Source organism: Rhinolophus hipposideros (genome assembly GCF_964194185.1).
Source record: "Rhinolophus hipposideros genome assembly, chromosome: 26".
Taxonomy (NCBI): Eukaryota; Metazoa; Chordata; class Mammalia; order Chiroptera; family Rhinolophidae; genus Rhinolophus; species Rhinolophus hipposideros.
In genome coordinates, this window is record NC_138072.1 from 7,972,501 (window position 1) to 7,984,954 (window position 12,454).

General features: G+C 39.2%; 1 protein-coding gene across 1 annotated transcript in view; it reads right to left on the minus strand.

The window, feature by feature from the left end:
* The window catches only part of USH2A (usherin), a gene marked incomplete at both ends in the record, with an annotated part of 554,530 nt that overhangs the window by 240,558 nt on the left and 301,518 nt on the right, over positions 1-12,454 (minus strand). The window contains 2 exons of the mRNA XM_081039194.1: positions 299-461; positions 5,363-5,514. Of these exons, the coding sequence (XP_080895320.1) occupies positions 299-461; positions 5,363-5,514 (315 nt within the window). The remainder of the gene's footprint in view (positions 1-298; positions 462-5,362; positions 5,515-12,454) is intronic.

Here is a 12,454-nt window from a genome sequence, read left to right on the forward strand (position 1 = left end):
GAGAATATAGAATACACACCAGACCCATCTTTCTCAAACTCAAGTGAGCATCAGAACCATCTAGAGATTTGTTCAAACACAGAGGACTGAGCCCCACTTGAGAAGTCACCTTCGTACCGTTTATCAGATGGAGCTGTCGCTGCTCCTCTATGCATGGCCCACACCATGAGAACCTTTCATCATTATGGGTTACTTTTAGAAAAAATAAAGAAATGAGAACCTATGGGTTATAACACAAGATTTCAAAAGAAAATAGTTTTCTCGTCTTACTGAAGTTCAGAAATTACAAACAACTTACCTTGATCTGCATAGAACATCCCGGTAAAAAGGACAAAGTATGTTAAGTGTCCATTCGGGTGAAGAGGTGCTTCCCACCTCACGTGGGCTTTCCGGGATCCCTCTGTTTTGACAAACACATTTACTGTTCCTTCAGGAGGCGCTTCTAGAGTTCGATTTTCCACCTATGAGTACAAAAAGATGTATTTTTTTGTTTGCAAATAAAATAAGTACATGCTGCACTTTGAGCCTATTTCTTCAAAGAATCTCTTTTTGCTGTGAAGTAAACTATTTTGACAGCAGCATCTTGTATGAATACCTCATTTTGTCAGCAGGATCAAAGCGTACCTCATGTTTTCTTCCTCCTGCTGTGAAAGCTTAGAGTCTGAGCTCCTAACCAAGGCAGTTGTTTGTGATATCCAGAATAGTGCATCGACTCACACTGGGACGGTGCCCGTGGCTGTGCATGGCCACAGACTATTTCTGGGACTGCTCAAAAACAATTTACATGGGACTGCAAAAGAGAAGAAATGCTAAGATCTGTTTTCCTAAGTTCCTGCTGACTCGAGTGATAGACTTCTGGGCTTTGTCAAAAGCCACAGCAAGCATCTCCACACACACACAGGCATGCACACGCACGCACACGCACACACACACACACACAGACACATATGCATGCACACACGAACACATCTACACACATGCACACACATGTATGCACACAATCACCTGCACACACATGCACATATGCACACACACATGCACATATGCACACACACACACACTTCTCTGACCTGTGTGGCTACTAGGTATGTAAAGATGACACCATGCCAGACAACAAAAAAATACACGTACCCGAGGGACTCCATCCCTAACGTATAATCACAACACTAGTTAAAAATGCCATTAACACAGTGCCATTAATGAACCTACGCAGAAAAGAACAAAAGATGAATCCGGTGAAGAGAAGGACTCCTAAATAAAATGGAACCCTAAACTGCACAGTGGCCAGAAAGATACGGACAGCTAAATAAATAAATGACTAAGTGACCAGAGGAAAAGGAAGTTTTATGAAAGTAGAAAGGGGTTCAGAATACTTTAGCGTCTGAATAACTGGCTTAAATTTGTTAACAAATTACCACAAACTCATAAGCATCACTCATAAATGTCTGACCTTTTCAGACTTATTGAGTATGTTGATAATTGTGACCTTAAGCTTAAAGTGCAGGCCCATGTCTCACAAAACGGTGATCAAATACGAAATCCTTAGGCAGGCAAATATTCTCAATTATGAAACCTTCATTTGTTAGGGCAAATACACTTTCCCAATTATGAAAATAAATGTGAAAAAGACAGAGTGTTAATTTTTAATAAGTATGAGGTCACGACATGTTTTATTTTCATCTGAGAAAGGCTATGGGGTTCCTTAGATCTATAACTCTTACTCATCCTTTTTAGTCTAATAGCTATGTACAAAAAATGATCAAGAAGCTTAACTGGAAAAAATATCAGTTCATCATTTTAATATTTCATAACAACACAATGGGTTTTATTATGTCTACATACATAGTTCAAATTATTGCATAGAAAATGATTTTAAAGGGTTCCAAATAAAATGAGACTCAAACAGCTAAAGCATTAGGGGCAATTCCACATAACTCTATTATTACCCTCACATATCTGGTTATTTCAAAATAGACATATTTTTAAAATCTCCTTAAGTATCTGGATAAATACTCCAGTTTTTGCTCTACATTAAATTTGGCAATTATATTGCTTTATTCTGACTCAATCTTTTTTAAATATATATATATATTTCTTGATTATCTACCTTGCCTTAAAAAAGAATGTTAGGAAAAGGCATTCTGGAAGACTGGTTTGGCTTTTACCTGGAAATCTCCCTTGACACAGGAAAAAAAATGTTTGTTGAGAACAAATGTGCCATGAAAAGATATAAACATTTTAATAAAGTTGTCATTCTTGATAAAACTCTTACCATGTATCAGAAACCCTTGTGCAAATGATATTTCATTGAACTTTTCACAGCAACTCTTTTAAAGCAGGTTTCATTTTCCTTCTGTAATAGCTGAGAAAGCTGAGGCTTAGTAAAAGAGATCTCGCCCACTGAGAGATAGGGAGTAATTTCAGGTAGCACTAGATTTTCCATGTAGGGCTTTTCTGGACCATAACATATACTGCAATTAATATTCAGATGTCTTACATAACAGATTTATGTGTTTGTTTATAAAATGACTGTGAGTATGTGTATGTGTATGTGTGTCTGTGTGTGTTTATCTGTGTAAGCACACCACCACCAGAAACCAAGCCAGCTTTTTAACCCTATGACACAGCAGTGACCTAGAGTTTCCGACTTCATTTATAAGAAAGGCTCCCTAGGGAACCAAGACAATGACTGTCCCAATCACAAAACTCACCACTTAGACTCCACCAGTGCTAACACTGGTTAAGTGGAAACAAAGAAACAAAAGCAAAGTGATTTTCCTATGGACAAACTCACTGCATTTTTTATAGAAATACAAAATACGAAGGGTTTCTCTCTAACAGAATTCAACAATATAATCAAAAGCAAGGAAAGCATTTAAAAAGTTCTCTGTTGCATTTTTTTTCTTCATAAATTCAAACTTTTATTATAAAACTCCAATTACTGGATTTAACTTGACAATGAATATCCCTTAAAATTAGGATCAATTGTAAATTGTTTTTTACACTGCAGCTTCTTTTTTAAAAGCTAAATAAAGGCAAAAACTGAACAAACCACAGAGAAATCTTTTTTTTCCCCCAGATGGGTACAGAGTAATTCCTATTGGCCCACAAATAACAGGTAATAAACTCGGTAAGGCTAAGGGAAAACAAACAAATAAACAAACATATTGAGCCCATAAGATGTTAAAATGGTATAGAATTTATGTATGCGTTTTTATTTTTAAAAATATTACTTTGTCAAATTTGTCCTGTTTTACTATTTTTTTTATTATATGAGCAGTTTGCCAATTTTGAGGGTGAACCATATCACATTTGAACCATACCCTATTTGCCATAGAAAACATTGAATAGTATTTCCCTGTATGCATATTTAATATGTTAAATATGTAAGAGATGTAAAATAAACAGGCAGCTTTTGTAAAAACCAAGAGTTTTGTCATTAAGAAATGTTAGGTGAACAAAAAGTTTGACTCCTTCAAAATTTATTCTTTGATTTCTGCCAGCAAAAGATTTCAAAATAGAAACTGTAAAACTTTTGTTAAAATGAAATGTTTGTTGTTATACTGGGCTTTAGATAAAGAATGCTTTGAAGTGATATGCGTAAGCAATCACTACATTCAGCTGAATTTTGTTGAATATATTGTAACTTAATGATAGGAAAGTCTGGCTCTTAAGATTGGTTCATAGATTTCTTAACTCAATAAGGACACATTCAAAAAACTCATCAACAAAATGATCTGAATCCGTAATACCCTTCCTGTTTGATATCTAGGGCCATTTGGAATACTCAGATATGTCATCTCCTAAGGGCATATAGTATCTACTGTAATTAGTACAAAAATATTTTAGAAATCAAATGAAGACCATAGGTTTTAACTTCCTGGCAGCATCAAGTTGACTTGTTTTAAATAAAGACATTGTTGTTCAATTTCAGCGATTAGAGATGAATCATTGACTTGGGAAAAGCATTTGCATACTAAGCACAGAATCAAGAAAAGTACTGAGGGGAGAACATAGGTCCGCTTCACGCCAGGCCTGAGCCCAGAATGGACGAGGCAGAATGGGTTCTACAGTCCGATTCCCTTTTCCCCTTCCCATCAGGGGATGGTGGCATTTGATTTTTTAAGGCTAGCGTCACCTACTATCTGCACAAGAAACAGATCCATAACTGTGTCCCCCTTGTTTAAAGTTTCCGGAATATCAGGAGGTGGGGTGGAAGCCCATGTTGAAGCCAGAACCACAATTTGCAATTTCTATTTTTGAAAAAAATCTAAGTTTCAAGCTCTTATGTAATGTTCTTTTTGTTTCTTTTTCTTTTTTCTCTTGAATGGAAAAGAAAAGCTGGCCTGTTGCCATTCCTGCTTTTAAGAGTAAGTAACCATCAGAGGCTCTGGGCTATAAAATACTTAATGGCAATAAAGATAGCAGGATGGATGATGTGAGCTGCTTGGAAAGCAACCAATTTCTGAACCGGAATAGGAGGTGTGGTCAAAAAATAAGGGAGCAAAAATTAAACAGTAGAGCTGTTTTTCAAGGTAATATTTATACAATACACTTTTCAATGAAGACAGAGTACATTAAAATGATAGCGCATTAGCCAAGATTGCCAAAAAATATCTAAAACTAATGAGCATTTCCCTTAAAAGAAGCTAAACTGAATTGATCAAGAAAAATGTAAAATGTGATATTTTGAAACTGAAGAATGTCATGTTAGTCTACGACAATTATGTACTATCAATTGGATTTTTAAAATTACACCAGTAATAAAAAGTATAATTTGTCTATCTTTTAACTACTAATGAAATACAGATACACGGTATAGATTTCTGAAATGTGGATATCAGAAGCTGATATTAATGTAATTTTTAAATACATTTCTCATGAAACTCTATCACACTAATGAAATTAAAATGTTTCATTCTAATAGATGAGGTGAACTCAACCTCTTAACTGATTAACATGCTGGCTGGGGAGCAGTGTTGTCATATTGTGGCAGTTATGGGCTTTCAATTATTTTCACTTTTCTAGCATAAACGTACTTAGATGTAGAGCCCATTAATAGGAAGAAAAGCATCCCCTTCAAATACATTACTAAATTAGACACGTTGCATGTTTGCCTGCTCAACTGGTTAACTCAGCTTTCGAAATTTCAGTGAAATGCAGATCCTTCTTTCCCTAGACCTACACGCAGTCCTGAAATCCATGTTGAATATAAAACCTTGGTGACTCTTAAGTGACAGTTTAGAAAAAGAAAATTGCCCACCCTGCTTAAAAGGCAGCTGTGTAGAGTGAGTCACCACCACTTACGTCTTCCTGAAATCCCCTGTCATCTGGAACACACGCATGATACATGCACACTCACCAGTGGGCCCAGAGCACAACCGCTGGCTGTGCATGCTTGGACTCTGAAGGAATGTAAGCTCCAAGGAGCAAAGCCGTACGCGTGACATCTGAGTTCTGAGGAATTGTGAATTAATACACCGTCCAGATAGAGCCCGTAACTAGTGATAACACCTGGAAAGATAGTATGAGGAATAGACAATAGTGATGAATGACTTAGAGGAAGCAAGCACTTCACATGACTTCTAATTTCATGGAATCACAGGATCTGCTAGTTCCCTGAGTTGAAACCCTGTCTGTGTCCAAAGGCTCAAGCAGGCTTCACACCCTTGAATATCAAATTGTTAAGCTAATTACGATGGAGACAGAAACAGAACCCACGAGTCCCAGGGCGAGAATCTTTCTGTTGCATCATATTAACTATTGCCATGTGTGTTCCATGTCAAGAATGAATAAATTAAGTATGTTTATAACTTGTATTGCTTTTCTAAAATGATACCTTTAGTGCATGGGCTCTAGAAGTACAGTGACCTTATTTGTTGATGCATTCTGTGTTACTCAGGGGGTGGACAGGCACTGCTTTAAGCGCCTGATGTGTCCTGTTTAACCTTCTCCACACAGCACTGACATAATAGAGGCTGTGTTATTATCACCATCTGACAGACAAGACAACTCAGGCACTGGGCTTGAGGTCACACAGCTGGCAACTGTCGGACTCGGGATTTGGATCGAGGCGGTCTGGCTCTAGAATAGACTGTTACCTGGAAATCTGGGTTCCTCACGCAACTATAGCCATGTTCCTATCTAGAACATTAAGTCATATAAACATGGTAGCCTTGCTCAAACTGCACAAATTATATTTATGAGACACGCGTGGGTGTCATCGAGAAACTATGATTTGCTGGATTGAATGATCCCCTAAAACTTACGGCAGAAGGAAAGTTCTGTGCATTTTCATGAACTCAACTAGTAGAGCTGTAAGAAATCGGATGGCTCTTGAACATAACCATTTGACTTACTCAATCAAAATATTCATTAAAAGGAAGTCGGGGATCTATGTTCACTGGAAATACGGAATCTCCAAACTCATTAAAAATTATACTGTGGGAAATAAAGCTTTGCTTACGTGCTAACTTAGAACCACTTTCAAAGTAAATTAATTGCAGTGGCCTCCTAGTGTGTCCTTGAGGAGATATCTTAAACGGTCTTCTGTTAGACAATCATCCCTGAGAACAGACATCGGAGACTTCTCCCATATCACACAGTACATCCCTATCATAGCACTTACCTACTTTTTACTGTGTTATTATTATGATTCCTTGTTGAATTGCCTGACAGCCCCAATGGACCAAATGATCCCCAAGAGGGGTTGATTCTTTCTCACCTGTGTATTACTAGAATTTAGCACCTAAAACATAGGCACTTAATAACTATTGACTGAATGAATAAGTCAATGAACATGTAGCATAGTAAAATATCAGCATCCAATCTAGACTTAAATTTTAGGCTATGGGAAAAAGAGATACCTAGATACCTGAAATGTGATAATAAATTTGCTAAAGAGGTGATATTAAAAAGTAGCTCAGAGATACAGGATTTGGAGAAGTCATGGGTTCTAAAACAAAAGACGCCAGCAAAGTTGCGGGCCATCCAGGGAGTCCCTGATCCCTGCCTTCCGGGAAGCCCGACTCTGTCTTAGAAACACAGATCCCGTCTTCTCAATGTCCTGGATATAGAGCCAACCTTCATCCTTCATTATATAAGGGACAATGTTACGTCATATTTGGGACCGCAACACCTGGAGCCTTTTCCCAAGCGCCCTTCCTAGGAGGGAACTGCTCACTTCTGGAACCTGCTCACGATGTGCTAGCAGCTCCATCGTCGATGAACTTGGAGAAGGTGACACACGCTGTCAGGATATCCTTCTCAATGTTGCTTTTGGTTAAAAGATCATTTTTCTCTAGTGAGTAACGTGGCAATGGGAATCACAGAAGATAGTCAGAGTGGTTCTCTCATTATTACACTTAATGACGGACTCACAATAGTTTTGCTTTCTCTGCCCACAAAAAGAAATGTTTACATCACGGGGTTGCAACCAAGGCAGCAATACATTAGAAAGCGAGACTATTACCTGGCAACCTGGGATCCTCGTGCACCTATATCAATAGGTGAAGAAAGAAGTCACTGTGGAAGGAAAGTTTAACTGTCTGTTACATGCTGATACCCAGGCCAGTCTACACTTTATCTGACAAAGTGTAATCAGATTAGTATCGGAAGTGTTCAGCAACCCCCACCAGGACCACTGCAGATGCAGACCCCTTAATAATGAAGGTTGGGGTTTCCTGGCTAGGGAAAGAACGCCAAACAGATGAGCTACCAGCTGAGGGCAAAAGGAAATTATGAGTATCAACTATGAACTTACACTAGTTCTAGAAACAAGAATTATAGATGTTACCATGTTTTATGTCTTGCTTATTACACATATAATAAGTAATTGCCCCGCTGGCTTTTTCCTATGGATTTATATAAAGAACGTCAGTGGGTGTTAATTTGCAGTTTAAAGTTGCAGAATATCCAGGTGGGCTGTGTCTAACCTAAAAGGGGAGTTAATACCACCAGGTGGGGATATGGTGCGGGAGGGAGAGCATCTTCCCTCATCCAAATACACGTGGAATCATGGGAAGTGGAAGCACACAGCGATTACTGTTGGTTGGGGAAGGTAATGGAAGGACAAGAACGTGCAGCCGCTAGATAACTAAGCTGGTTAGTCATTGAATTCATCTCATCACAGCCCCACACCCGTACTTCTGTTGACTGCTTTGATCGCTGAGCCCCACAGCCTGCAAACTACATGGCCAGCTCTCTTGACTGGTGAATTCCTATCAGGTTTCCCCAGCAGGAGGCACTGCTAGGAGGGCAGAAGCAGGAAGAGAGAATGTCCAGCGTCCTGCTCTAAGAGCTGAGGCCTGGGTGACTCTTGCCAGGTCAGCAGGGGCGGCAAAAGCATCTGCAGCCTCAAGCAGTCCTGGAGGCAGAAGTGCTTCTTGTGCGTTCTCATTCCACAGTAGTGGATTATCACCGGCACTTCAGCTCTGGCTGGGGCAGAGTCTCCTGATTGTTCAAGCAACACACCATCAAACCCAGCCCCAGGCAGCAGGGCAGGCAGCCAGGGCAAATAGCAGCTTGCTGACAACCACCCTGTCTGTCCTTCCGGTGTCTGCGTCCTCGTTCCTTTCTGTTCCTCCAGCCCTTCCAACATGCCTGTAACAAACTCCTCATCTTAAATAAAGTGAGTCATAAATGCTAAGCACATTTATTGTCTGACCAGGTAGATCTGGATTGACACATCCTTTAGGATGAAAGTTTTTCTTTGAATTTAAAGATAAGTACTTTAATAAAGCTATTGCTATGACCCATTTTCCTTTTCGGAGATAACTCTGTACAGTATATCTTTCTAAAATCAAGTCCATTTCCCTTATTTCCAAAATGTTGAGAGTCTTCAATTTATTATTATGTGCCGCTAATGCTTCCACAAAAGAGTGTGGCTGCCCGTGTCTGTCCCCTTTTATTCTAGTGTGACCATCTACAGTAAGTCTAAGAACACTTACAGAAAGTATTTGATTTAATGCCACTTCATACTTGACACACAAAAGCACAGATGAATTAAAACTCAGAAATGAAACATGCACAATGAAAAACCAATTATTTCATAGAAAATTTAGGAGAAGAAAAATGGATAAAATCACAGTAATAATAATGACAAGAAATTATCTTGTGCCAGACACTCAATCACTAAATCCTCACACACACACACAAATCTTACATGCAAATAATGTGTTGCAGGAGATCTTGAAGAATTGGAAGACGCCTGAATTGCTACCTACTTGACCTACTTTTCAACATTGAAATAGAAAGTATCCAAATCAATATTTCCCTTTTCTTACATAATTGGGGAACAGAGAATTTATTTTATGCTAGGATTATGTGCTAATATCTCATTTATCTGACATATTGGGAAATGAGATATTTTACAGAAGTTCATTCTCGTTATAACTAGAGCTCATCCCTACGTACAAACTTTAAAAATGTGAGCCGTTTTTGAAGCAAATTTTCCTAGCAAGTACTACACACGTACCTGTCTTCTCACTCGGACTGTAATGAATATAATTGAATCATCCTGTGATGACTCCAACTGTGCATTATGGACATCAAAACGATATTCTCCAATTCAGTAAGACCCTCGGAGACAGATGAGATACAGGAAACTCACCTAGCTCTGTTCCTTATCATCACTCAGTGGCTACACTTCATCATATTTCGTGTCTACTTTCTGAGTTCTTCTCTATTCTCCCTCAGGGACAGTCTCGCAAAAGTTGCCTCTCTGTTTTGTCTACCTGACTCTAGCCAGTCAATCCCTAGCAGGCTATGTTGAGAAACTAGATAACCATGACATCTGGAATGACAGATAAAGAAATGACAGACAGTTATTCAGACAAGGGCTTAGAGTAAGATGAGTATATGGCAAATAAGCTGAACATGAAATTAACTGAGACCTATGAGTTAATTGAACTGCTAAGGTATTTTTTACTATCTAGGATGCATCGAAATTAAAAGGTAGATGAGACTAAAGTCCAACTTCAGTGTAGGGGAGATCACTCTCTCTCTCATACACACACACAGAGTAAGAAAGAGAGAGAGAGAGACAGAGAGAGAGAGAGAGAGAGAGAGAGAGAGAGAGAGAGAGACAGAGAGACAGAGAGAGAGAGAGAGAGAGAGAGAGACAGAGAGAGAGAGAGAGAGAGAGAGAGAGAGAGAGAGAGAGAGAGAGAGACCCAGCATTCTGTAGGTAACCAGTATTTGACAGAATTTGTAGGAAAGGCTACAAGATCAATTGTAGAACAACATTGTAGAACGAGCATATACTGCGTAAATGCAGTCTCTTCTTTAAATCATTTTTGAGATTCTTCTCTACCTCATCAACCATACCAACTCCATCACTGAGTCCTGCAGGCTTTACATCCAAATTGATCTTTACCCATCTCCATACCCACGGCCATCTGATCCATTCTACCATCATCTCGTTCCTGAGAAGAGGAGGCCCCTAAGTGTTTCGACAAATTATTCATGTTCCCGCACAATTCATTCTTCATACTATAGAAAGAGTGGCATTTTTCAAAACATGTATGTGAGGATGCCACATGCAGTGATCTGTCAGGCCTTCACCAAGGTCCCCAGCCCGGGATGAAGAAGCTGAAGTCAGTGAGAAAGCGTGTCATGAGGACAGAACAGACCTGTGATTTTGGCCCCTCTGGGTTTCTGCCTTGGGGTCCAGGCCTTCCCAGTCAATCAACAGATCTCAAAGTCAGGCCAAAATGCGACAGCGTTGTGGTTTAGAGCTGGGACCCACATATGCCCTCAAAAAAGCAGCCTGAGATTAGAGGAGGCATTTTTTAAAAAAAAAAATCTGGTTTGGGCAAGGCCATTAACTATAAAATCCTGAATTAAAGGCACACAAAGTTTATGGTAAATTTGTGGATAGTAAGACATCATTTGAAAAGATACTCCATTTTTTATCAAGATATGCAGGCAGATTTTGTACTTTGTTTTTATTAGCAGACTTTTTGATATAAATAAGTATCATATGAAACACTGCATAATTTAGTTCCAAAAACATACATCAGCAACTAATAAGTCTCAAATATCTATTGACATCACCATTTTTAAAGACCTCAGATTCCCAAAGTGAATAACAAAAAGTAATGCATATAATCTAATGGCCATGTTAAACAAAGCCTTAGAAAACAATTTCTTTTTTCTTTCTTTCTTTCTTTTTTTTTTTTTTTTGTCTAGCGTACAGGACATATATGAATAGCTCTGGGAAAAGTAAAATTCTATATCTTGAAATGCCATGTTAGTATTTCTGAAATTATAAAACACCTGATTATTAAAAAATAGACTGAACACTGTGCGTTAGACAATAGGCTACATGATTTATAGGAGTGATTTCCATTAGTTTGGGCAACATCAAGACATATGAACTGTGATTTGCTTTGCTGTAGAGATGAGGAGACTTAGGGGGCTATTTCTCAAGGTCATACAAACATAAACTCAGCTGTGAAAGCCATGCCCCTTCTTGCTGCTGCCACTATTCCTGTTACCCATTTCCAGCCTAATTTTCTCTTCTAAAATATTTCGGAATTCCACTCCAATTAAGAACCGATGCACACGCTCTAGCCGTAAAAGCGTTGGACGTGAGTCTAATGACAAGATCAACGTCTATTTATTAAAAGTCAATAACCTAGAAGGTACAATGCTCAGTGCTTTGGGGGCAGAAGGAATAAGAAATGCTATCTACCTTTATGGAAGTCAACTTTCTTGTTTGTATTCTTTCCTCTCAATATTTTGGTTTGCTTTTGTTTAAGAAGGAAGGGGTTAACAGCTGGTTCGGGGGGCTTTTCCAGTAGCCTGGGGACTCCTCAGCACCTATCTTTTTGCGGGATCTTCCTTGCAACACTAACTCAGGATGAACGAGGTTGCATGTGAGTGTCGTGTACTGGACCAGGCATCTGATGTCACTGTCAATGGTTATGAGCAATGGTTAGCTGGTACGGGCGAGATGCAGCTGCTCCAAAGACTGGACACTAGGCATGTACCTGGAAGCCTCAGGATGGTAGAAGAGCTATGGTTTCATCCAATGGCATTCCAGTAAGCTTTTAGGAAAAAACCGAGGGTGAGCTATGTGTACCGACATGGAAAGATGTCTGCCTCATGGTGTGAAGCGTATACGTGGTAGGGCCAATTAAGTGTCTTTTTATATACCTACAGGCAAGTTATTCTTCATTCAATGAACAAATTAGTTATTGAGAACCTACTATGTTCTCGGTGGTCTCTTAGCTGATGGTGGAGGAAAAATAAGCCCCCCAAACAAAACCAGGAAACGAAGTCTAAGCTCCAGACTCTGGGCTTCCCTTTACAGAGCCTTCCTCCCTTTGCATACAGCCTTCCCCATGGCCACATACTTTTAAAAGCTAGTCGGTGAGCTCCAGTTTCTAAGCTTGCATTTCCTCACCAATAAAACGGGGGATAATATTCCTTGCCCTCGTGGCCTGACAGA